General features: G+C 37.4%; 1 protein-coding gene across 1 annotated transcript in view; it reads right to left on the bottom strand.

Moving 5' to 3' along the window:
• Window positions 1-2189: 2189 nt before the first annotated feature.
• Window positions 2190-26139, bottom strand: part of LOC109373941 (uncharacterized) — a 49386-nt gene continuing 25436 nt past the window's right edge. Inside the window, exons 6-7 of the mRNA XM_019628210.1 lie at window positions 6921-7022; window positions 2190-3424 (exon numbers count right to left, since the gene is read on the bottom strand). Of these exons, the coding sequence (XP_019483755.1) occupies window positions 3335-3424; window positions 6921-7022 (192 nt within the window). The 3' untranslated portion in view covers window positions 2190-3334. The remainder of the gene's footprint in view (window positions 3425-6920; window positions 7023-26139) is intronic.

Raw genomic sequence — 26139 nt, 5'->3', positions numbered from 1 at the left:
ACTAAATTCCCTTCCATTTTGGGATTATATGGCTTTCTGCTTTGTCTTAAAATAAAATATAGCTGATTACTATCAACTAAATTCTATTAGCGCTTTTCTGAAAGAAGTATTTTTAAATTTCTCAGTTTCTAAAAAAAAAAGGTAGTATAGAATTATAGTTGAAATCAAGTTGGGTGCTATTTTCTATTAATTCAATGAAAGTGGTTTATTAAATATCAATGTACCCCATTTGAAATATACTGATTAATACATATTAGGAACAGTCTGCTTCTTGAGTTGGATGGTTTTGGCTACAAATAATGAAACCCTGACTCAGAGTGGTTTAAACCTTTTACTGTTTATTAACAAAATGCTGGGCAAGGCAGCACCATGGTTGCTGACTGATGGCAATGAAGACCCAGCTTCTACCCCCACGGTGCTTCCTCAGTCTTGGTTTTTCATACTCGTTTTGCCACAGCCAGTTGGCTGCTAGCTGCCACATATAAATTCCAGCACCAGAGGGAACATGTTTTCTCAGCCCTCTGTCCTTCCAGGGTGGACAGTCTCTCCTAGAAGCTCCAGAAGCCTTCCCTTTTCATATCATTGGCCAGAACTGGATTTCATCGCCTCCAAACCGATCACGGTGCTGGAAAGTGAGATTCCACAATGCCATTAAAAAGCTCATGACTAATCAATCCCCTGGCACAATGGCACTGAAACAGCATCAGGATTCCCCTGGAAAGGAAAGGGTAAGGAAACCCAACAGCGTCCTCCACCTATGACATGTGTTAATACTATTATATTTTTAAAATCTTTCCAAAAAAAATAAAAGCATAGTACATGCGCTTATAATTCATAAATAAAGAAAAACTGAGGGTTCAAAAAACTCAATGACCTGCCCACGTCACTCATCGGCAGGCAAGTCTGAACGGAGACCTGACTCGTAGAAAGCCTCCATTGGAACCACGAACAATGGGCCAGGTTACCGTAGCTGGAAAGTCAGTGGTACTAGGCTCTGTTTGCCAAAATATAATAAGATTCAAGTTTCGGACTGTTTCTTATAAAAAGAGGCTCCTGTGCATTTTCATATACTCTCCAAACACTATGTTTTTGTTCTTGCAAAGAAAAACTCTCTCTGAAGTTGAGATGACAGGGACCATCAGTTCCAGGGAAGAGAAAATACGAGCCCCTCTAGACTCTCTCCAATAAACCGGTGCCGTGCGACTCAGACCACAACAGGTCCTATGTCATCGGTGGCATTTTTTTGAGGATTTGAGAGCCTCATAATTGTTTATTGACTCAGGCCCAGCTTCACTTCACTTCTGCTTTAGGAGAAACTATTTTTTTCTATAATTTAGTGGTAAATGATTTTTGAATAATGAGAACTTCGAGAGAGGAAGTTAGATGAAGCGAAGCAAATAATTGAAGATGTTCATAATGCAAGTCATTTTTCTCCAGAAAAAGCACCTGCTGGATTCCCTGTCTTGTTTTCTTGGGTGGGGAAAAAAATAACAAAAAACAAGCTTTTTGTTGTTTTAACATATTGATGCCTGGGTATGAAATTGCAGAGCAGTAGTAATTTACAAAAGGCAGTAGCAAAATTTAATGTTCTCCAAAAACTGCTAATTATTTTTCCTGTTGATATATTCTTGCTAAAATTTCCTATTATGTGTCTTACCTTCTGTTTGCAATCTTCCATCATGGAAAAGTATATAGCCATCATTCTGTTTTTGAGATAATGATTTAAGGTAAATATTTACTTTAAGAATGCTTTTAATCCCAAATGCTCATGAAACCATAACTATATTGATAAGTGAGTAGAAGTGAAAAAGAAATGATACTGAGGGGCCATATTCCCAGCATAGCTTTGAACTTACTAATTGATGTTTTTCAGTGGTAGCTCTGTATGTCATATTCCTTTTTTCTTAAAATTGAACTGTATAAATTGTTTTAAGGAAACAGTTTCTTTTGGCATTGTTGGCACAAGAAGTTAGCAGAGGAAATGTGCTACTATATTTCATTTAATATAAATTGGCCTGACCTGGATGTCTTCACATTTACTTTTGCAGGCAAGAATACAAAAACATCCCCAAGAGGCAGATTTAGGAAGATAGTGGACTTCAAGTGTTTGTGGGAAATGAAAAAACAAAACAAAAACACAACTAAGCAATCTTTAATCTGAAATTATGCAAAATATAAATTCAGTTCTTTTGTAATTTCTGTGTTCTGTGCTTTTCCCAAAACATGCCAAGCAAATCTTTTTGAAGTCTGATGTGATACCTAAGGAAATGTGTCAGTTCTTCCCAATTTTATACCTTTATTTGTGCCTATTAGCTTAGAAATGTGTTTTTAAGTTTGGTAATTCCTCAAAATATTAAACATAAAGTTGCCACATGCCCCAACAAGTCCACTCCTAGGTATACAACCATGAGAAATTAAAATACATGTGCACACAAAAATGTGTCCACAATGCTCACAGCAACATTATTTATAATTGCCAAAAAATAGGAGCAATACAGATGGCTAGCAACTGATAATTGGATAAGCAAATGTCATCTGTCCACACCACAGAATATTATGTGGCAATGAAAAAATTACAAAGTCCTGTTACATGCCACAACATGGATGAACCTTGAACCGTTATGCCAAGGGAAAGAAGTCAGTCACAAAAGACCACATATTGTATTAATTCCACATGTCCAGAATGAATAGGCAAATCCATAAAGACAGAAAATAGATGACTGGTTGCCCAGGGTTGTGGGTGGGCAACAGGGAGCACCTGTTAATGGGGACAGGTTTCCTTTCTGAAGTATGAAAATTTTCTAAAACATGGTCATGACTGTGCTCTGAATATGTTAAAAACCACAAAACTATACACTTTTAATAAATGGATTTTATGGTATGAATATATCTCAATAAAACGAAAGAAAAAAGAAAACTAGCATCTTAGTTCATGCTGCTACAACAAACTACCATAGGCTGTGCAGTTTAAACAACAGAAACTTCTCACAGCTCTGAAGGCTGAAAGTCCAAGGTGCTAGCATATTCAGGGTCCATCTTCTCTCTATACACTCACACAGCAGAAGGGATGAAGGCGCTCCTTGGGGTCTCTTTTACAAGGACACTAATCCCATTTATGAGGGTGCCACCCTCATGACCTGATCACCTCTCAAAGATACCCACCTCCAATTGCCATCATATTGGGGATTAGGTTTTAACAAACATGAAAATTGGAGGGGACACAAACATTCAGACTGTAGCATCTAGCACACTCGTGTTAAGTTTTCTAATTGGATATGTGAGATAGACTTAGGCAAAAGACCTGGATTCTCTGAAATCATACAGTGTCTCTCCTTCAATTCTTCATTCTCCAGGTGCCCATAATCTGAAACTTGAAGCATACACAGGAAGCCCCTGAGATATCATCGTGTAGTGCACACCTCACCTGAGAGAGAGGCAAAAACAAGCTTGTCAGACTCAAGTTCCAAGGATGCATCCATTTTGATATATAAAATAGAAATTTAAAAAAATAAAAGTAAAAAAAAACAAAACAAGGTAACACAGTGATTCCAAGTGTGTGGTATGATTTTCATTCCATCTAACAAGCATGCACGAACTCATTGCTACAAGAGGTCATATCTCAAAGTGGCAAAGTGATGACTGAGAATTTTCTATATTTAAAACTTCATTGTCATGAAGAGGCACAGGTGTGCCCATTCTAAATCATGGAACAAGACTGAAAATGAACAGGGCACACCCTTTCTGCCACACACAATAAAGATTCCTCTCCTCAAGCTGTACCAGTCGCTGTTTGCCAAGCTCTTCAAGGCAAGCTGGGAAAGCATGTTTGGAAAACAAAGGACCTTTTAACTGCTGCTGACATGAATGAGCTCTTCTGAAACAGCAGCTGTGTCTTGAGATTACATTACAAGGCCTGTGAGCAGGAGGCAGAGCATCCTCATAAAAAGACAAAGCTCAAGGAGCCTTTGATTGTTTCAGGAAAATAATTCCCAAGTCTGGGATGCCTAATTTCAATTCCTGCAGGAAGCAGCAATCATATGTTTACAGAACGAAACTGAGAAACAACCTATATATTTACTGTGGCTGATCAAAAGCAAAACCCAGGTAGACAGTTCGGGTCGGAGGAGGCAATCAGTTGTGAAGTTTATCCTAAAAGTTGGTTAATGGCAGCGACATCTGGCTATTAAAATATGTTGCAGGAGATGATTTCCTTTCTGTCTTTCTAGTCACAGAATGTCTGCTGTTAGGTGTAAATGATGGACAAAAGAACTCATCTGGAGAAATATTGACCCAGTCATACTTCATAGGTTTATTACTACCGTGAGAGAAATGAACCTTGTGAAATGATAACTGCTGAACTACAACCAAGATCCTTTCAAAGACAGACCTCAAGGGGAGCGGAAGAGAAGGTTAAGGGTCGGGAAGAGGCAAATCAAGAGTGCTTAGGGAGGAAAGGAAAGGGCCAAGGAGATAAGGATTTAGTGAACAGACCAAGGGATCTGACATCGGGGTAATGATTATAATACTATTTCTATAATTCCATTCATCAAGCAGCTTTATTTTAGACATTCAAGTCTTCAGGGTAAGCATTGCCACCAAAACTGCACACAAAATGTGATGAGAGTGCATTTTTCCCTTAACCTTCATCAGATTCTCAGAAGCCTGCAGAAACTCAGAAAGTTAAGAACCATTGTATGGAGGACTAAAGAAAGCTGTAAATCCTTCGATCCTCCTTCCATGGGGAAGTGGGTTCTAATTTTCCTCCCCTTGAATCTAAACTGGACTGTGGCTGCTTCCACCAATAGGGAGCTTTGGGGCTGATGAGTTTTTAGTTCCAGCCTCAGCCTGAGCAAGCACCTTCTGGATTGGTGTTCTGAAGCCCTGAGCTACCATCATGAGACCACTGTAAGTGAGATGCTCAGGCCGCTTGCAGGAGGCCCTGGAGTATGGAATGCTGTACAGAAAGAGACCACGAGCACCAAGGCACCAGCTATGTGAAAGGAGAAGCCATCTTTGAACTGGATCCTACAGCCCCAGTTGCTGCCAAATGGATCAGAGATGAATCACTCAGCCTGGCTCTTCCAGAGTTCCTGACCCACAAAATCATGAACAAAATAAAATGGTAGTTTTAAATCATGAAAATCAGGGATGAGTTGTTTTAGAGCAAGAGATAATCACAACACACTTTTAAAGAGACTGAAGAATGTAGCATAAAACTCAAAACTTTTGGACAGTGTGAAATTATAAACTAACACATAATTCTAAGCCAAAACTTTTCATTATGTGTTTCTATACAATGTCTGCCTTCCATGTTGCTTACCAATAATACACTTAACAACTCTTTAGGATATTTTAAAAAGCTGCCAAAAGAAAACTATTACAAAATCAGAACTCGTCATTTTGAAACTGTCTTCAATGCAAATAATATTTAGCATTATTCAGTTTTTTACTTTACCTTATGCCTAATTTCTTTCCAGTCCTCTAGCTTCCTTGAATATTCTGCTCACTGTTGTTCATTGATCTTGCCTTTTGATACTTTATTACATTAACTAGTTGAAAGCCACTGTAAAATGCTTTTGTTCTCAGAGGACTTACAGATGAGGTTCCTTCTTAAATAACCTATAGATGCTTTACTGCCTAAGAGATAGCTCTCATTTCATTTTTGCTAAAGACCAGTTTAGGTAATTTGCTCAACACAAAGGGATATAAAATCCTGATACTTATACTTCTATAAGTATAGATCCTATTTTTGTCTCTATAATTTCATGTGACATTTTCCTTTCTAGTCCTTTGTGACTAAAGGAAATGTTAACTATGTAAGTCTTAACCTGATTCAATTGAATATATTTTTGGATAATTTCCTATCCTTCCGCTTACCTGGAATGAAAACTTACAAAGTCCTGTAACGTTTGGGTCAACCTGAAGCAATTACAATTCCTATAGTCAATTTAAAACTCCAATCATGATTTCAGTTTTAAACTTGGGTTGTCTAATTCCAGATAACTATCAAAACTCCACATTTATTTTTACATTAATTTTTCATTTATTTAGTTAGAGCCTGCTGCAAGTGAAAAACTTACCAGCATCTTTCTGCTATCTTCTTAGTTTCCCCCCAATTGGTACCTCAGCCTGCTAACTGGCATCTGCAGCTTCCAATTATTTTGGGGAGAGGGGACTGGCTGAGGAGAGAGAGGTAGTGAAGGAGAGTCCTTACCTGACTGATATTGGTAAGAGTTTGCTTCATGCTTCCTGAACCTGGCAAAATTTTACAGCCCACTCTCTTTTGTGGGGTTCTTCAGAAATCCCTGCATTTCTGCAGTACCACTGATGTGGATCAGGCCCTCTCCTTTGGTTCTTGTTTCTGCGGTCCCTAAAAATTCAACAGTCCACCTCTAGCTAATTCTGCTCTGTGCTCCCGTCTCCCCTCCAGACGTCTCACTTAGATAACATCTGGGATAATTTCCAAGCTGCGCCTCTCTGGAACATGAGCTAGAGATAACAATTTTTTTAAACCTATATTTCTAACCTTTTCTCCCCATAGCTGAATTTCTTTTTTTAGCTGACCATGATGATCTGAATACCTAATAAGATAATACAGTGCAATTCCATTCCAAAATGTGCACAGTTGCACTCCTATAACCCAACTACCTACTTTTTTTTTTCTTTCTCACTGCAGAGTGAACATCCCAAAGTGTTTTCTCTGCAAATAACACTTAGTGTTATAAAAGGTTACCCGATTACATTTTATGATCTGCATTAAGTGGTGTTGTGGGTCCCAGAGGTAAGGTCAATTCAAAACCACTCTTTAAAGTTGGCTATAAATGGCCATTCAATCATGGTTTTGGTATTTTCAAACCTTTAAATTTAGTACATAGTTTCAGTGATAGGAAGGTTTAATGAAAGATATCTGCTAATCTCACCTTTCCTGGAACCAGTGCCTTATGTGAAGATCTCACTATCACCTCTACAAAGAAAGTCCTGGGGGAAAATACCTCTGTCTTTTCATTTTCTGATGATAGCACCTAAGGGAAACAGATACAAAAAATTATGTTCTATCTTTCCTAAGCCAGGTTTGTTTGTTTTTTTTTTATATTACAGGAATAAAAATAAACAGTATGTTCATTTGGAGCCATTTTGTGTTTCTTTTCTCAGTATCAAAGACAGCAATTTATCTTTATCACCTGAAACACGACACCTGAATTAGCAGTTTGGAATTTCTTGTTTGTCTTTTTCATTTTTCACAGAACTTCTAACCCAACCTATAACATTCCCAGGAAAAACACCCATTGTTATTCAATTTCTTTTTCAAACTTTGTAATTACTCTTCTTCATAAAGAAACTTCTAAAAAACCTGCTCAATATGAAATAACTATCTTCATCAAAATGCTCAGTATTTGAGGCTTTTCATATCTCATTCACAATCTGATTTGATACTTTCACATCACTGCCCTAAATTCTGAAAATATAAAAACTTCACTCCCTTGATGAAAGAAAATATTATTTCCTGTATGTTTAAGTCAAAAGCTGTTGATCTTCAAAATCCTTCTTTCAAACTCAACCAATCAAAATTCAACTTACTTTCTTTTCAATCAATACAATGTGACAAGGAAGGATCCAAATATTAATATATTGAAATGGTATGGTAAAATACAATACATCACTGTGATGAAGCATACACATATAAATTCTCTGTAGAGATCTAGAAAACGTTGATGTTTACTTAAATTTTAAGAAGAATACAAAATAGTATGTTTATTAAAACAGTTTAAATATGGAAAAGAATTTTAAGGTAACATATAAAAATAAAAATAAAAAAACAATGTGTCTATTGATCTTTGACACAGGTACCAAAACAATTTAATGGGGAAAGAATAGTTTTTTAAAAAATTGTATTGGGACAACTGGATATCCACAAGTAAATGAATGAAAATGGATTCCTACCATCTGTCATGGATCATAGGTATAAATGGCAACTGCCAAATTAATAAAACTCTTAGAAGAAAACATGGAAGTAAACCTTTGTGACCTTAACTTAGACAATGTTTTTTTGTCTTTCTTAGGCAAAGCACAAGTGACAAGAGAAACACAATGCAATATAGAGATGATGTATTATAGAATTGTACACTTAAAACCTATCTACTAACCATTACCTCCCCATTCAAGGTAATTTTAGAAAGATTTTTTAAATAAATAAATAAATTGGACTTCATCAAAATTAAAAACTTTTGTGCTACAAACAATACTATCAAGAAAGCAAAAAGACAACCAGAATGGGATAAAATATTTGCAAAACATATGCATATATATCTGATAAGAGACTGATGGCCACAAAGTTTAGAGGACTCTTACAACTCAATAACAAAAAGACATATAACGCACTTTAAAAATGGGCAAAGGATCTGAATAGATTCTTTTCCAAATGGCCAATAAACACATAGGAAAAAAATGCCATTAGAAATATGCCAAGAAAAACCATAATGAGATACTACTTTACACACACTAGAATGGTTATAATCGACAAACAAAGAAACAATAACAAGCTTACACAAGATTTAGGAGAAATCGGAACCTTTATGCATTGTTTGTAAAGTGGGTAGCCACTTTGGAAACAGTCTGACAGTTTCTCCTCATGTTAAACCTGAGACCCAGCTATTCTACTTCTACCCATATACTCAAGACAATAAAAAAATACATCCACACAAAATATTATGCCTGCATGTTCACAACAGCATTGTTCATCTTAGCCAAAAAGCAAAAACACCCCAAATGTCCATCAACTGGTGAACAGATTACTATAATGCAATGGAATATTATTCAGCAATAAAAAGGAATGAAATAACTGATACATGCTAGAACATGATGAACCTTGAAATCATTCTATTAAATTAAAGAAGTCAGGCACAAAAGACCACATAGTGTATGATTCCATTTACATGTAATGTCCAAAAGATGAAAATATATGGAGACAGAAGGTAGATTAGCAGTTGCCAAGGGCTAGGAGCATTAGGAGAGGTCAAGAGTGACTGCTAGTGGTTACAGGGTTTCTTTTAGAGTTAATAAAATGCTCTAAAATTAGATTGTAATGATAATTGCCCAATGTGAACATTGTATGATGTATACTGTGAATTCTAGCATGCTGTACTGTGAAAGTACTAAAAACCATTGAATTATACATTTTAAATGGGTGAATTTTATGGTATATGAAATAGATCTCAATAAAGCTGTTTTTTAAAAATGAGAGTTGCTTTTTTGAAATGTTCTTTAAAATTTGTTTGTGAAATCATGTTTTAATACATTAATTATTTGTGGAAATAAAGGCCTACTGGTCACTAACATAAGAGAATTCCACTGACTTTTAATTACAGAATAATGGTGAGGAAATTTCCTAGCAATTTACATTCATGTAAACAAAAATGTAAGAGAAGTCTAAACCAGGGTTTGAAAATAAATGTGCCAAGTTGAAGGAAAATTAAGGACAATAAAAATATGAACTCAGAAAAGCGGTTGCTATTAAAATGTTCCTTAGTAAGACCTTTCGACTCACGCAAACTAGAATGGGCCCATGAAGGGTGGCAGTGAAAATGCTGGAATGGCATTAAAGTGGCTGCATTAGAACATCACAACCCTAGAGGAACACAGAATAAATCTGCTTTTGTCTTCGTGACTCCGCCACTGTTAGAGCATTGTTTTCTTGCTTCCCTTCAGTCTTACCATATTCAGTTTAAATATCCCCCTCTCTCTGTAATCATTTTTGATAGGCCATAATTTTCTGACTATTCAATATTCTGATTTCCCATGTCTGTTTTATCAATGACATTACAAGATACAGTGTCCAGATGTGGTCTGGCAGGCACCACAGAATACAGTGAGACTATTATTTCTTTTGATCTAGATGAGCAAGGTGGCAAATGTGTGGCACGCATGTCACTATTCTCCTGTCTCCCACCTATGTCTGCAATGTTCCTTCCAGAGGAAGCCTTCTAACCGGTTATTGCTGATGTAGGGGAAAGCAACTAACTGTTGTCTGTTCATTTGTTTCTGGGTATTTTACTAACAGTCAGCTGTCCGAGGAGCACAGGGCTGAGTTCAGCCCAGGGCATGAGACCCGGGGAAGTAAGCTCTGGGCATCAGAAACCTGGACACAGACAGGCTCCCTCTCTTGAGTGACAGTGTTGATAGATTTGTGAGATCTCACATGTTATTACTCTTGAGCCCACATGCAAAACCCAGCAATTACCTAGAGAGTGGAGAGAGCCCTTTGATATCCCTTCTGAGTGGGCTTTCACAGCGGGAGTAGTAGATGAGAACAGAAGTCATTATAGGTCACTATGGGCGGTTGGGAGGAGGCATTGATCCAGACAGGGAATATCAGATGTTGTGAAAAGAATGACAACATTTCTAAAAGAAATGATCTATATTGAAATTAAAGGCACTGGCGACTTTACGTATGAACTTAATTAGCTCTGAACATGCTATTTGGATGATTGATCATAAACACATCTATTTCAGCGTAATGAAGTCATCCACTGGAAAAACATGGTCACGTGACAAAGTCTGCCTTGAGTACCAGACAATAATTTCACTTGATCCCTTCAGCCAGTGGCAGAATTGCAATCTATCATTATTAACCTATTGGAGTTCTGGTCATCTTTTCGGTTTTCTCTTTAGTTCTATGGTTTGTTCTTTATAAACCTGAACTTCCTTCTTTATACTTTTTTCTTCATTGCATCATGGCATGCTGCAGAGCCAGCCAGCTCAGCACAGAAGATAAATAAAGTCTCAGAATAAAAATTCCCAGAGCCTAACAACTGACTGAAGGAGGAGTCCGTTTCAGGGGCAGAAAGGGGAGTTTCATTATTTCAAGCCTGGTGAGTCGTACCCTGTCCTAACAGAAACGTCCATGGGCCAGAGGTCTATGACCAGAGGCCATGGCCCCATCTCAGGCTACTAGAATAGAGGTCAACTTTTCCAACTCCCACAGTGAGTCCAGAGAGATGGAAATGCTTGCTACATAGGAATTTAGTGACAGAGTTAGTACTAGAATCTGCTCTTTGCTTAACACATAGTTATGGGTTGAATTGTGTCTTCCCCCAAAGAAATACGTTGAAGCACCAATCCCCCCACAAAGTACCTCAAAATATGACCTTATTTGGAAATAGGTTGTTACAGATGTAATTAGTTGAGGTCATACTGGAATAGGGTGGGCCCCTAATCCAATATAACTGTGTCTTTATGAGAAGACAACCACGTGAAATACAGAGACACAAAGCGAGAATGCTATGTAAAAATGTAAGCAGAGACTAGAGTTATGCAGCTTCACACCAAGGAATACCAAAGATTGCTGGCAAAACACTAGGAAGCTTTTCCAGAAGCTAGGAAGAGGCAAGGAAGGACTCTCTTGCAGGTTTCAGAGAAAGCATGGTCCTGCCACTACTTTGAGTTTGATCCTCTAGCCTCCATAACCATGAGACAATACATTTCTGTTGTTTTCAGCCACCCAGTTTGTGGTGCTTTGTTACAGCAGCCATAGGAAACTAACACACACAGTCTCAGGGAACATCTATTCTTACAACCACACTCAGACTGAGCCTTGGGAATGATCTAGAGACTTACTAAGATGCTGCTTTTGAGTAGAATAAACTTATCTTTATTACAGAAATACTACTCCACATCCCCAATTACTGTCCCCTTACCTGCACGTTCACTTTCAGACTCCCAAGTTCACAAGCTTACAAGTGCAAAAGGCAATTATTTTCTTTTTCTTTTGTGCTACATTTTAGGTCACCTCAAGACCACAGGAGTAGGAATCACTACATCACTTGATTTAGGGTAAAAGGAAAATATGTATTTTTATTTTTAATTGGGGAACAGTGTGTTTTTCCAAGACCCATCAGCTCCAAGTCAAGTAGTTGTTTCAATCTAGTTGTGGAGGGCACAGTGCAGCTCAGCGGCCCATGCAGGGATTGAACCAGCAACCTTGGTTTTGTGAGCACTGAACTCTAACCAACTGAGCTAACCGGCCGCCCCAAAAGGAAAATATTCTTGATGTCAAAACATCTCCCTTGCTATTCTGTGATAGTGTGTCATCAGACAGGAAGCCCCACAGGTTAAGCACTGAGCTCTCCAGAGTCTTCCCAAATACAAGTCAATGGGGGAAAGGCCATACATGTTATGCCTGAAACCTCTGTGTGCCCATCTGAGGTTCTCAGATAAAAGAAATGCACACAACAGGGAAGCTCCAAATAAGAGGCAGTACAGGATGCTGGGGAGAGCATAAGCCTTGGCGTTATAGAAATCCCAAATGGAATCAGGGGTCCGCTGTGTGCCTCTGGGAAAGCCATTTTACTACTCTGAGTTTTATTATCTATAAATAAAGATATTAATACCCATCTTCCTGGGCTCATGTAATGAGCATAAACTATTTAAAACATGTAACCCATTAAGATGTACAATAAATTCATTAATGTGATTTTGTTGGTATTTTTATTTAATTTTTTTAAATCCCAGTCCTGGACAAAGGTGTTGGTGGAAAAATCTAATTATGACTTCTCAATTCTTTTCCGTCCTATATCGGAAGCATGAAACAAAAAAACAAAGGTCCACATTTGACAGCAGTCTGTACACTCATGAGGCCATCGGGACACGGAACAACGCCTATCTAAATCCCTGGCACTTAGCACAAGTACACAGCAAGCAATCAAAAAATATTTGTTGCTTGTTGAATGTGTGCTGCATGATCAATTTTCCTCAGGATTCACAATCAATCATTTAAAATGGGCAAGTTAAAGATTCCTGTCCTGAAACACTGGTTACTTTTGCTATTAAAGGAGCACCAAGCACAGACTTCGTCCAAGTTTACCTGGCCTCAGTCATAAAATTGCAGTACACTACAGCTTTCCAAAACTAATGTCACATTAATGACATTTTGTTTTCATCATATTTTTAAGGAATTCGAAGTTCTTTATATATAGAAGAGTAGGAGTGGAATATTAACACTGTCTGGATTTTCTCTGCCCTAAATTTGCATCCGTAAGTTTCCAAATACTCATTCTCCTTTACGTAAGTTCAACTGGCCACAGTTTTTAAATCTAAAATCTTCAAAGAGGGTGCAATGCACACAAAAAAATGTGATACTTAACAGCATGGAATGGGATCAAATTTTAGTTCACGGGTTTTATTTCCCTGGATTCTCTATAGACTCGTCATGTTCCTTGTCTTCATGTCAACGTAACAGCCTTAAGATGTACATCATTCACTGTATTCAAGCTATTATATCCCAGTTATATCAGTTTCCCTAGTTTAACACTCCCTTCACCATTATTTGAGGGCTGTGACAAACAAACAAACAAACAAACAAACAAACAATCCTGCTATGGAAACACTAGAGCATTTTCTTTTTCAGGGTTGGTTTTATTTCTTTTTTGTTTGTTTTATTCGACTTTATTCAGTTTCAGGTGTTCAAAACTATGTAATAGTTAGACATTTCACCCCTCACAAAATGATACCCCCCCAATCTACTACCCCTCTGACATAGACTGTATCTGTTACAATTCCATTGACTCAAGTTCCCTATGCTGTGAAAAAAAAATATATATATATATATGACATTCAATATTATTTTATTTCAGCTTCAGGTGTATAATGCAGTGGTCAGGCATCTACACAATCCATGAAGTGATCCCCCTGATAAATCCAGTACCCATCTGGCACCCTGCATAATCTTTACAACATTATTGAGTATATTCTCCAAACTGTATTTCATATCCCTGTGGCTATCGTGTAACTACTAATTTGTACTTTCCAATCTGTTCTTATTGAAAGCCACATTAAAAGAGTATTTTTAATGTGGCTTTCAATAAGAACAGTTTTTAAAACTCTGTGACTTGACTGCCATCTAGAGAAAACTAGAGATACTGAAATTAGCCAAGCTAACCTACAGTAGTATCTTGATGGGTTTACTTTTCTCTAATTTTTTGGCACCATATAGAAAAACAGTTTAAACAAGAAATGTAGAAAATATTTAAATGTTGTATTGTGGGATATGTATTGTGTGACTGTGAATTCTTCACTATCTGAGAAAAAGTTATTGTTTATCAAAGTATTTTAAGTTGGATATTGTTAGAAGATATACCAGATAAAGAAAAAAAAATGAGACTAGTTCTAGTAGGTTGGTGCCTGTGTAAACTGTGCTTAATCTTCTAAATTTAGCTCTGACCCCTGGAGATGTATGACCCTTGGGATGGTATGATTAATTTGTGGTTTTTTACAAAACAATATGAAGCAATTATATTGTTTTTAAGGAGAAATGATACTCAGTGATAGCAATCTGCTTGCCTTCAAATTTATTTTATGGATTCTTTATGAATATATACACCAAGGTAATTCAATTATTATACCTGCACATTTGTGATGCTGTAATTAAATCTAGGTTGTTGTTCTCATTAAATTCTCCAGGTTGTTTGTGGTTTATTTCCTCCTGCCATATGAGTTTTCACCTTAAAACAGATTTTAAAACCTCTCTATGCTGTTCTTGCTATATTAATGCTGATATTACTGGACAAGAAATTGCTCCAGCATTGTAAAATGTCTGTTTAGCAATTGTATTATGAAGGGGCTTCATTAGAACTGAAAGACATTGCATCCTCTTTAAAGATTTCAGAGGGTAAAGGGGGTCAAATACATGGTGATGGAAGAACTGACTCTGGGTTGTGAACACACCACGTGATATATAGATGATGGATTACAGAACTGTACACCTGAAACCTATGTAACTTTACTAACCATTGTCACCCCAATAACTTTTAATGAAATAAATAAATAAATGAGGTCACTTTAGCTTATGTGAAGGAGAATGTATATTTGGAAGACTATGGATGTACATTTTGGGCAAGAAAATACAGAAATTATACATATTTCATTCCTCATCCTCTGTATCCAAAGGACTTTGACTTATTTTAAAATACGATTAAAGCAAAGTGCCATTAATGCAACATTGGTATGGAAAAGATCTAGTACAATGTAATTTATTTTATAATTGAGTCCAGGAAAACTTAGACAATGGTTCTCCTGACAGGAGTCAGCAAACTTTTTCTTGAATGTTCAGGTAGATAAAAATTTTGACTTTCCAGATGATATGGTCACAACCAATCAATTGCCACCGTGGCATGAAAGCAGTATAGACAATACATCAACAAATGTGTGTGACAAGGTTCTAATCAAACTCTACTTGCAAAAACAGGCAGCCGTAGTTTTTCAACCACTGTTAGAAGAAGAATCTTTAACTTGCCCAATAGAATGACTCTCAGATTGTGAAGACTAGAAATTATCAGTACTCCAGGAGTCAAAGCTAAATTTATAAGATTAAGCACAGTTTATACAGGCACCAGCCTACTAGAACTAGTCTCTTTTTTTTTTTCATTTATCTGGTACATCTTCTAACAATATCCAACTTAAAATACTTTGACAAACAATAACTTTTTCTCAGATAGTGAAGAATTCACACAGTCACACAGTCACACACACACACACACACACACACACACACACACATACACACACACTCTTCTCTGATTAGTAAATACAGCAAAAGGTGAAAGACAAGTAAATTTAGGACGGACAAATATTTATGCATTTATGTGTATCTCCAAACTTGCTTTAGAGTACCATTAGCATCCCATGACTGGATGCTATGAGCTATCAGATACATTTTCATTTTAAAACTTAGCTTGAATTTCACAATTGGTATTCACCCATAACTCATGCCTACAAAAATGACCTAAGGAAAGAATCTTTCCCATAAAAATCTGAATATTGAAGTAACTCCACTGCACTGGGAATTTCCACATAGCTATTTATTGTCCTTGCACCTTAAGAGATGCTGACATTAGATGGAGCACATGTGCAGAGTCAGGTTTTGGAGAAATTGGAAACAAGCAGACAAGCAGAGACTGAGAAGTTCTGCTTTAATCAAGTGCCAATGGTTTTCTGGCTTTTTCAATGTTTACCATCTCAAGGACGATATGAAAAAGTGTGATATCCAGTTTGATAGATTATTAGTTCTCTTGTATTTCTTGGTGTACTCTTTTCATAATTGCTTCCTCCTCCATGAAGGCGCACTACTATGAATTCCTATGATCATTTATAGTCATAACAGTCCTTCTGCCTGTCAGTGGCCAGTGCAGTGTACAGGCAAAGCACAGACTGTAAAGAGGACAAACCTGAGTTGAAATCCCTGCTCCTACTCATACTGGCCCTGTGACCATGGCAGTGCTACTTAACTGCTCTGAGACTCAGTGTTCTCTATATAAAATAAAGATAATACTAGGTATATCACAATATTGTTGTTAAGAGTAAATGAGAACAATCTGTGAGAGACCTTGCACATTGCTCAATAAAGGTTAATCTCCTCTTTCTTTCCCGGTCCCCTGTCTAAGACATAGACTGCTGAAGTTGGGAACTGATTTATTTATATTTTACCTCTCTACAGTGTCTGCCACTAGAATACACAGAGTAGGTACTTCATGAACGTTTCTTGAATGAGCAATGGGTTCTCATATTTTCCTTTGTTATTGACAATCTTACCATTTTAAACTGCTGTGAAGATGAGCCAAAAGGTATATTCTAGGTCATGAAAAGAAAACATGCTTCATAAATTTAAAAAAAACCAAAAACATAATGATAACATTGGTATGCTATTCATAGAGAAGGCACTGAAATGTGCGCTATAAAATGACGATACATAAGAGCGTGGACCACATGAAAGAAAATCAGTAATGATATTTCACTCTGCTCTTCAGGGAGATGATTTGATCCACAATATTATCAAAACTATGGAATAACAAGGTGCTTTATCATGAGGTTTTATTACCTATTGTTAAGTTCTGTAACTCTCACCATGATTCATTGGTCAAATTTATACACTGCTTAGCATTGCCCGTGGAAGAATCTTTATGCTTCCTGTCAAAACTGGCCTCACATTTTAATATTTTTTAATCATAAAGAATACTGTAGGATGAAAAGTTTGTGGCAATGTCATTCAGGGAATCCTCAAGATTATATGTGACTGATTTGGAATCATCCAGGCAAAGGAGTTTTGATAGGAAGTGGAAATTAAACTAAAGAATCATCTGGGGGATAAAAGTACAAAGAGAATAGGACCTAGCAGTTATTTAAGGGCTTTATCATGAGAAAAAAAAATAGAGCCAGAATTACTGAGAATGTTAAAAAAAAAAAAATCACAAGCTGTGGGGCACATGGACAGAGGAGCTAAGATGCCAATAAAAATAAAACGGGAGCCGGCCGAGTGGCGCGATGGTTAAGAGCTGGCTTGGGACGCCAGAGGGCCCTGGTTCGGATCCCACATATGAGGGCCAGTGACACTGCCCTCTACAGCTAAGATGCTGAACAACAGCTCAGCCTGGAGCTGGGCTGCTGTGAGTTGCCGGCGACGGCGTGGGCTGCAGCCCCTGCTGCAGTGGGTTGCCATGGGCTACCGTATGTAGCCAGCAGCCAGCGTGAGCAGCCAGCAGCCGCAGTGAGCGGCCGTCCAGAAGCCGGTGACTGATCTGCCTCATCCGGGAAGAGCGCAGTGATGGTGCCAACTTGGGCCAGTGAAGCAACGTCCTCCACAACTAGACTGAAGAACAAAACGACAGCAACTTGTCTGTTCCCCTTCCCCCAATTCCCCAGCACTGTTCCCATCCCCCCAATTCCCCAATAAAAATCTTTAAAAAAATAAAAATAAATAAATAAATAAAACGGGATTCGTGAAATACTTAAAGATATATAAAAGGAAACCAATTAAATAGAAATTCTTCCTTTGTTTTTCTGTATCTAGTCTGGCACAAGGGATAGGCGCTACAAATTTGTTTTCTTCTCTTTGCTTTTCTAGTTCTAGAAGACATAGAAGATAGTTATGCCAAAAATTAAATTTTTACTAGTCACTCTTCAAACTTGAATTTTTCTTATGAAACATAACTACTGTACATTCTGGCTATCATAGTATATATGATTTTCTAGAATGTCTTTGTGAAAATAAAGGAAATTGCCCTACACGTGTTCTGATTATATTAATAGACTTACAGAACTTGAACAGTCCATGCTGTACAACATCCTGATAAGTTATCGATCTGGCCATAAAAAGTCAGATGTTTGCAAAAGCAATTTTATTTATCAAGAATTAAATATCACTGCATCAATTTTTAAAGATCAGTATGTTCTCAGGGATGTTTATGTAACAAAAAAATAAATGTCCATTCTAGCCTGGCAAAAATCCTAACTGTTCATGCATCCCTCTACCTATATACAAGTCATTGTACAGGTTATATCTGAATGACTCTGTGAAATCCTAACCTCTCCCATCATTTAAAAACTATGCGTTGTCTCTACCCCATCCATGAAGTGGTCTCCCTAACAAGATGTGACCATCTGACAGCCTACAAAATATTTACAACATTATTAATTATATTCCCCAAACCGTCTTTCATGTCCCTGTAGCAATATTGTAGATACCTATTTATGCTGTCTAATCCCTTCCCCTTCTCCCTCATCCCCACCCCCTCCCAATTAGCAGCCATCAGTTGTTCCTCTATATCGCTGAGGCTATTTCTGTTTACTTTGCTCCTTCATTCAGTTTTTTAGATTCCACATATAAGTGAAATCATATGGTATTTGTCTTTCTCCAACTGACTTATTTCACTTAACATAATAGTTTCTAGGTCCATCCATATCGTTGCAAATGGTACAATTTCAGTCTTCTTTATAGCAGAGTGGAGTCTAGGGAATTGTAATAGATATATATGATATGGGGGGCAGGGAGTGAGGCGGTGGATTTGGGCAGGGGGTTGTCACTTTGAGGGGTAAAAAAGCATAATTATGGCACTGTGTTGTACAGCTGAAACTATTTTTTAAAAATGTTTTTTTCACAATAAAAATAAATAAATTACTGAAAAAAATTTTTATAAAAACCAAAACTATGCATTGCTTCTTTTTTTACTCCATCCCAGATTGGACAATAACTAGATAGCTAAAAGGAGAGAGGACCTAGGAAAGAGAAAATTACAGCTTTATTCACTGACAGCTTTGCCTAATATAGTGTTTTTTCCAGAGAAGTAAAATTCCATATATACAGCAGAAGACAGTCATTCGATAACTGTTAACAGTACTAGATTCTTCAGAATAACTCTGATATGCCCTCACTGGTTTTCATCTAAAATGATAAGAGCTAACACTTATGGAGTGTGTACTATGTGTCAGGCGCTGTTTCAAACCTTTTGCATATCATTAAGTAATCCAACCTTCACAGCAACCTCATTAGGTAAGTTACTATTACTATCCTCATTTTGCAGATGTAGAAACAGAAGCAAAATGGTTAAGTAGCTTACTGAAGGGCACACAACTAGTAACATAGCCAGGTTCTAACCCAGGCAGTCTGGCTCCAAAGTTCACGCTCTTAACACTATTCTCCCAGACAAACTGATGTGGGTATCTAATACCTTAGATTTTTAGAAACTAGTTTAGTATAACCTACTCAATATTGTAATAAAAAAATCCTTAAAGAAAAGCACATTTGGGAATGGGGAAACCTTTTACCATTAAAACCCTAATAACACACACACACACACACACACACACACACACACACACACACCCCAAAACCTGTATTTTGCTCTAGATAAGTGTAACCAAACTTCTGTGTTCCTTTAAGATAATCTATGATTCAGCATAATAAAAAATGTACAACTCAATACCCCTAAAACATAAGAAATTAACCAAAACCCAAAAAGAGAAACACTCTACTTAATGCTTAAGCAATACAAGAAATGCTTGACCTGAGGGTGATAATTAACCAAAGGCCTTAACTCAAATTGATTAATCAACTGTAAATAGTTTGAAATAAAGACTCATTGGTATCAAAGAGTAAATAATGGAGAATGATTTACCTGCCCTTTTTCAGTCAGTATTACATAAATTTTTTATCAACATGTTCACCAAGGGTTTAAAGAAAGAACTCAGGCAAGATAAAGGAATTTATTTCCCAACTTAATCTTTAAAGAGCTACATCATACCCTTAGGTTCTTTTTTCATTTATGCCCTCTTCTTATAACATGTAATCTCTTTTTATAAAACAATTGCAAGTAATTTTCCAACAGTAATCATCTTTGAATGGTCTTGAAACTCTAAGATTTTGGTCTTGTTCACAAATATCTTCCAAGTGAATCACTCTGCATAGTTATACAACACAAAGGAAGAATGACTGCCCCCACAGAAGCCAAACAACTCCACAATGGCCCTGATTTGGATTTGCTGGCAGATTAAGCTCAATAGCAGCTCATATAAGATCAATCTTTTAAGCAAAAAAACTCCTCTGGATTCCAACTGCCTGCAAAATGAAGTCAAACTATCAATCCCATGGAAAACCATGATTCCTCTTTCAAGTTTAATTCCTATCACTCCCTTCCCTGTTCCCTTCATGCTAAAGAAAACTATAATTTTCTGCACATGCCCTGTTATTTTTTTCTCATTCCCATCCTTATTTTCATGCTGGGCCTTCCATTTCAAATATTCTTCCTCAACTCTTTCTTCAAAGCTCGACTCAAATACAATTTCTTACACACACACACACACACATACACACAGATTTCTCTCAGCTATTTGCATGTGTGATGGTTAATTTTGTATATCAACTTGGCTAGGCCATAATACCCAGTTTTAAGACAAACTCCAGTCTAGATGGTGGCTGTGAATGTATTTTTTAGGGAAGAGTAACATTTAAATCAGACTTTGAGTAAAGCAGATTAGTCTCGATGGTGGGTGGGCCTCATCCAATCATTTGAAAGCCTTAAAAGACAGGTCTCCTGACTCTAGAGTGCAACATCAAATCCTCCAGGGTCTCCAGCCTGCTGGCCAGCCCTGCAGATCTCAGAATTGCAAGCCCTCACAATCATGTCAGGAATATTTTATTCCTTAAAATAAATCTATGTTTCTCAATAAATATACCAATAGAAATAGACCACAAAAATAGGTAGATAAATAAATATTAATAGAAACAGATTTGTATATACACCCTGGCAAGAAGGTGTGTGTGTGTGTGTGTGTGTGTGTGTGTGTGTGTGTGTGTGTGTGTGTGTAGGGTATATATCTTCTATTACTTCTGTTTCTCTGGAGAACCCTGACTAATACACTATAATGTTTGATTTCCTTACTAGATTGCAAGCCCCTCAAAAGCAATCATCTTTATACTCCTCAAAGAACAATGCTTTAAAAATAGAGTGTGTTTAATAAATATTAAATGAATGATTGAATGAGTGATCAATGAATAAATAAATACTTGGTCTATTCTACCTGCAGAATAACTCAACTTAATTTTTTATCTTCTCTTTCCTTTGGCAGTATTGTGATTCATACACTTACCCTCTTTATTTACACTATTTGAGATTCCTAATGGTGTCTGCTTCCACACTCTTACAATCCCCATCCAAGGGTGGCCTTCACATTGCCACTTAGGTTTCTCTCCAAAACACACACACACAGTCCTGCAGAAAAATATGTAATGGCTCTCCATTGTCTAGAACCCCTTTACAGATCTCATCATATCCACTTTGCCTTCATGGCAAATACTATCTTGCTAACCTCTCTTACAAAAATGCTCTTAATGGGTTGCTTGGTTAAAAAACAGTTTTTCTGTGTGTATTACTTACCTTATGACTTTCAAAGGTAACTGAAGAAAAGTGATTTAAATATTTTAAGCTATTTCTACTTTACAGAAGATGAACTTGACTATACAGTCCCAGGAAGCTAGGCATTTGGGTTTCATGCTCCGCCATCTTGGTACCTTTGTCTGCCTAACAATTGCTTACTTATCTTTGAAGTTCAGAGTCACCTCCTCCATGAAAGCTTTCTTCCTTTCCTCAGCTAGTTGTGCTTCCATCTCCCATACAGAGTTTCCATGTATTTTTGGTGTTTGCCTCACTGGAATGTGAGTTCCTCTCAGACGGTATCCTCATCTCATTTATTTTGAATCCTGAACATCTAGCCCAGGGGTCGGCAAACTGCGGCTCACGAGCCACATGCAGATCTTTGGGTACGTACATGTGGCTCTGAAGTAAAATTGAAAATGAAAGTAAAACTAACATAGTCTCATTTATAAAATTTTTAAAGGATATTATTTACATAATGGTGATTTCATTTGTGTTATAGGTCTAGCAAAACTTCCAGGGACAGGATAGGCTCTTCCATCTCAAAAGTTTGCTGACCCCTGATCTAGCCCATTGCCTGATATAATACAACTGCTCCCTACAGTATATTTTTTTGTTTTATAGGTGTGTAGGAATGTGTTGAAGTCAGCAGCAAATCATAAATTTATTGGCTTTTCTTTGGAAATTCTTTCCTAAAACCATAAAAAATAAATTAGGCAACATGAAGAAGCATCTGATTCTAAGCTCTGATGGAAACTGCTTTTTTTTCCCTTTGTATCTGGGCATTTTGACATGGTGTAGACCCAGCTGGCTATCATAAAATGATAACTACTGGGCTTCTCATGTTTATTCTTGCAGGAATCCAAGTGTTATCTGTTTTGCAACTAACTGCTATTAGTCCTATACAAAGTTTAAAGTGCTATTTGTGGTGTCATCAAGCTAGTATCCATGAGTTTGCCTGGTTCAATAGTTAATATCACCATTCATTAGAAGTACTGCTACTTTGTAAATGCCTAACTTTTAAGAAGGCTGAGCACAAACAAAGCCAGGTACAAAGTTGAAGTCTTTTGATAAATGTCAAGTTGCCATTAGAATGTTGTTCCTAGATTTTAGGCACAGTCAATGTCATCATTTTCACCAAAGAAGCAGTTGCTTCCTCTCGATACCTTGACAGATCTGCATGAGTCCATAGATTATCACTGCCCTCAGAACTCTCTATTATGTTTTAAATCTGTTGAAGTATGAAAAAAAAAATCAAGTGTGCTTCACCAAACAGGAACGTAAACATGTGCTTGGCTAGAGTTGTCTTTGATGGAAGATTCTGAATCATGCATACTCTAGACAAATCAGAAAAGAAAAGATCGGGAAATCAGCTAAGACATCATGGCAGACACACTAAATACGGCAGTGCATTAAATGTAAGAAGACACGACTGCTCAGTTAAGGGCAAACAAACTTCTGATACAAAATAAAACCAAACTTTTGAGTAAACTGCCGTACAATAACATCTGCATAAATTAATCCATATTTGAGCACTTACGTAGCTTAGGTGAATATTATATACACTAAAGGTAAATTATTAAAAATTACTTGCATTCCATATATAAAAAGAGATCCCTTAGTTGCCATCTACTTTACCCACTTACTTAAATATCTGAAGCTTCATTTTCCTCTATAAAACATTCGGAAGGCCTATGACGCATGGATATTTCTCACATATATTCTGTACTTTTCCTTTTATCCACAACTGCGTATCAATTATGTTTGTTCACAAAATTGCACATGTCACTAGACCGTGTTATAACTAACATTTTATTACATATGATGTGAATTGCTAAAATGGAGATGTAAAAGGAAAGGGGTTGCTCTCTCAATTAAAGCCAAGTTGAATGTAAAAAAAATGAATGGAATTGAGTCACTAAAAACGTGCTATTATTTGATGCCTGGTTAAGAGCATTGTAGCAGCAGTGCAAACATAAAATTCAACAGTTACATAGCTTCAAAAAAAAAAAATGTCAGACAAAAGCAGTGTTGCCAAGATGCAGAGAGGGTAGAGATGTGCCTCTGGAGCCTCCTTTGCTTTCAGTCAAGATGCTCTCATGCTAGAGCATTAAGTCTGCTCCAATGCCCCATCTTTTCTGTCTTATCCCAGGCTTGTTGAGCTGTCCGTGACTAAGACTAATGAGAGACATACCCTTTCAATTGTTACCTCAAAAAATATGCAAAAACAGCTCCGCTGTGCTCTCCAGACTCGCCTAATTTCCCATCAAAGAAATAGAACTCCAGCTACTTGACTGACTTTTCATATTGAATCTTGAGAAATCAGAGATGCTTCATGTACCTGCAACACTCACGGAAATAAAATAGCTCACACTTGGTGATATTCGATGTTAGGATTCACAGCCCTTTCATTTTTTAACATAATTCATTACTTTGCTTTCTATTTTATTTCCTCTGGTCTTGATTCAGAGACCAGGGTTTCTATCTTTTTAACCTCAAAAATTTACCAACTATGACAATTCCAAATATATCAAAGTGTAAGATTAATGACAACTTCATTTATTGTGTACATGTGTGTATGTGTTTGTATTATGTTTTGGTTTGGTTCAAATTTGAATTTTGGTGGGTGTTGTGACAATTTTGGAATTTGTGTATGTTTTTAATGACATGGTTTTTTTGGAATTATGCTGATGAAAAAATGTTAAACCCGGGCCGGCCGAGTGGCTCAGTTGGTTAAGAGCTCACTCAAGAGTTTGAGCTCTGAGCAACAGCGGTTCGAGTCCAGCCTGAGCTGAGCAGCCGCTGAGCTGCCAACAGGTGGCAGGATGGCTCAGCTAAAAAAAAAAAATGTTAAACCTATCAGATTAATAATCAGAGATCCTGTTATTTCTGAAATGGAAAAAACTTATTATCTTTATATTTGAAAAAAAAGTGACCAAATGGCACTTTAATGAGTGAGTATACATGACAAGAATGAGCTTGGTCCTCCCTCCATCTCTTTATGTGGCATATCATCACCCAATAATAGATAATAAAAAAGAAATACAAAAGAATAAAAGTGTTCATAACCCACAACTGCTAATCTACCAGAGCAGCTAGGGAAAGAACTGTGCTACGCAGTTTAAAAGGCCTGATATCCTGTGTTGCTTGTCACATAAAGAACAGAAAAATAGCCAGCAACATGAAAATGGAGATGAAAAAACCAAGAGGAATTGAAGTTCAACCAAGAAAATGGGCACTGACAAAACCACGGTGATAACATTGGGAGGGGTGTTAGCATTAAACCATATTATGAATTACCTGGTTACTGTGCTAGAATCTACAAATAAGTCAAACTCTCTGCCCTCAAAAGAGTTCACAGTCTAGGAAGGAGACAGAGGAGCAAACCAAATACAATGAGCAGAGGGCTGCAATACAAAAGAGAGGCACATTCAGGCACAGCCACAAGGCCAAGTTCAATTGTTCTCCCAGCTGGTGAGGAACGTTTCTTCATACTTCCTGTTTAGAGATAAGTGAGTCTACGGATTAAATTGTGTCCCCCTAAAATTTATATGCTGAAATCCTAACCTCCAATGTGATGGTATTTGAAGATAGGGCCTTTGGGAGGTAATCAGAGTTAGAGGTCGTGAAGGTGGGGTCCTCATGATGAGATTAGTGGCCTTACAAGAAGAGAAGCCAGAGAGTTCTCTCCTNNNNCCCCTCCCCCTCCCTCTCCCCTTCCCCCTCTCCCATCCTACTATGTGAGGACACAATGAGAAGGCTACTGTCTACAAGCCAGAAAGAGCGCTCTCACCAGAAACTGACCATGCTGGCACGCTGATCTTAGAGTTTTAGCCACCAGACTGAGAAAAAATAAATTTCTATTATTTAAGCTCACCGGTCCATGGTATTTTGTTATGGCAGCCCATGTTGACTGAGACAATGAGCATTCTTTAAAAATTAGAAACAAAAACATGGGAAGGAGCTGAAAAAGACTATTCCGAAGGGTGAAAGGAAATCACTATCAACCTGATAGGCAAGCAAAATATATATACATATATATGATATTGTAAATTAAGGAAAAACTTTGTATTACAGGGAAGAGCTTCAGGCTCCCTAATACAAACTATCTCATGCTCCACAGACCTCTAAGAAGGGTCAAGAAGAGGACTTCATGTTATTACAGCAGGTTGCTTCTCACCAATAAGCATAAGGCTGTCCCAACGAGACTACTGAAGAAATCAGAAGGCATGCTATCTTCCCAGAGAGCAGATGTAAAAAACAGACCTACCACACAGCCAAGGCCACTCTGCTGCACACTCCAGACTCATGCAGGTACAATTTGCCCAAGCCATGAGCACACCTCATCAGACTCACTGGGCACTGCCTACCCACATCAACTGATGTGGAGACAAAGAAAATCCAGACTAGGAACTCTGAAGCTCAGAGTAGGACAGAAGGGCTC

The sequence above is a fragment of the Hipposideros armiger genome, unplaced genomic scaffold, assembly GCF_001890085.2.
Source record: "Hipposideros armiger isolate ML-2016 unplaced genomic scaffold, ASM189008v1 scaffold_756, whole genome shotgun sequence".
NCBI classification, from domain to species: Eukaryota; Metazoa; Chordata; class Mammalia; order Chiroptera; family Hipposideridae; genus Hipposideros; species Hipposideros armiger.
This window is presented reverse-complemented; position numbering and strand designations above follow the sequence as displayed.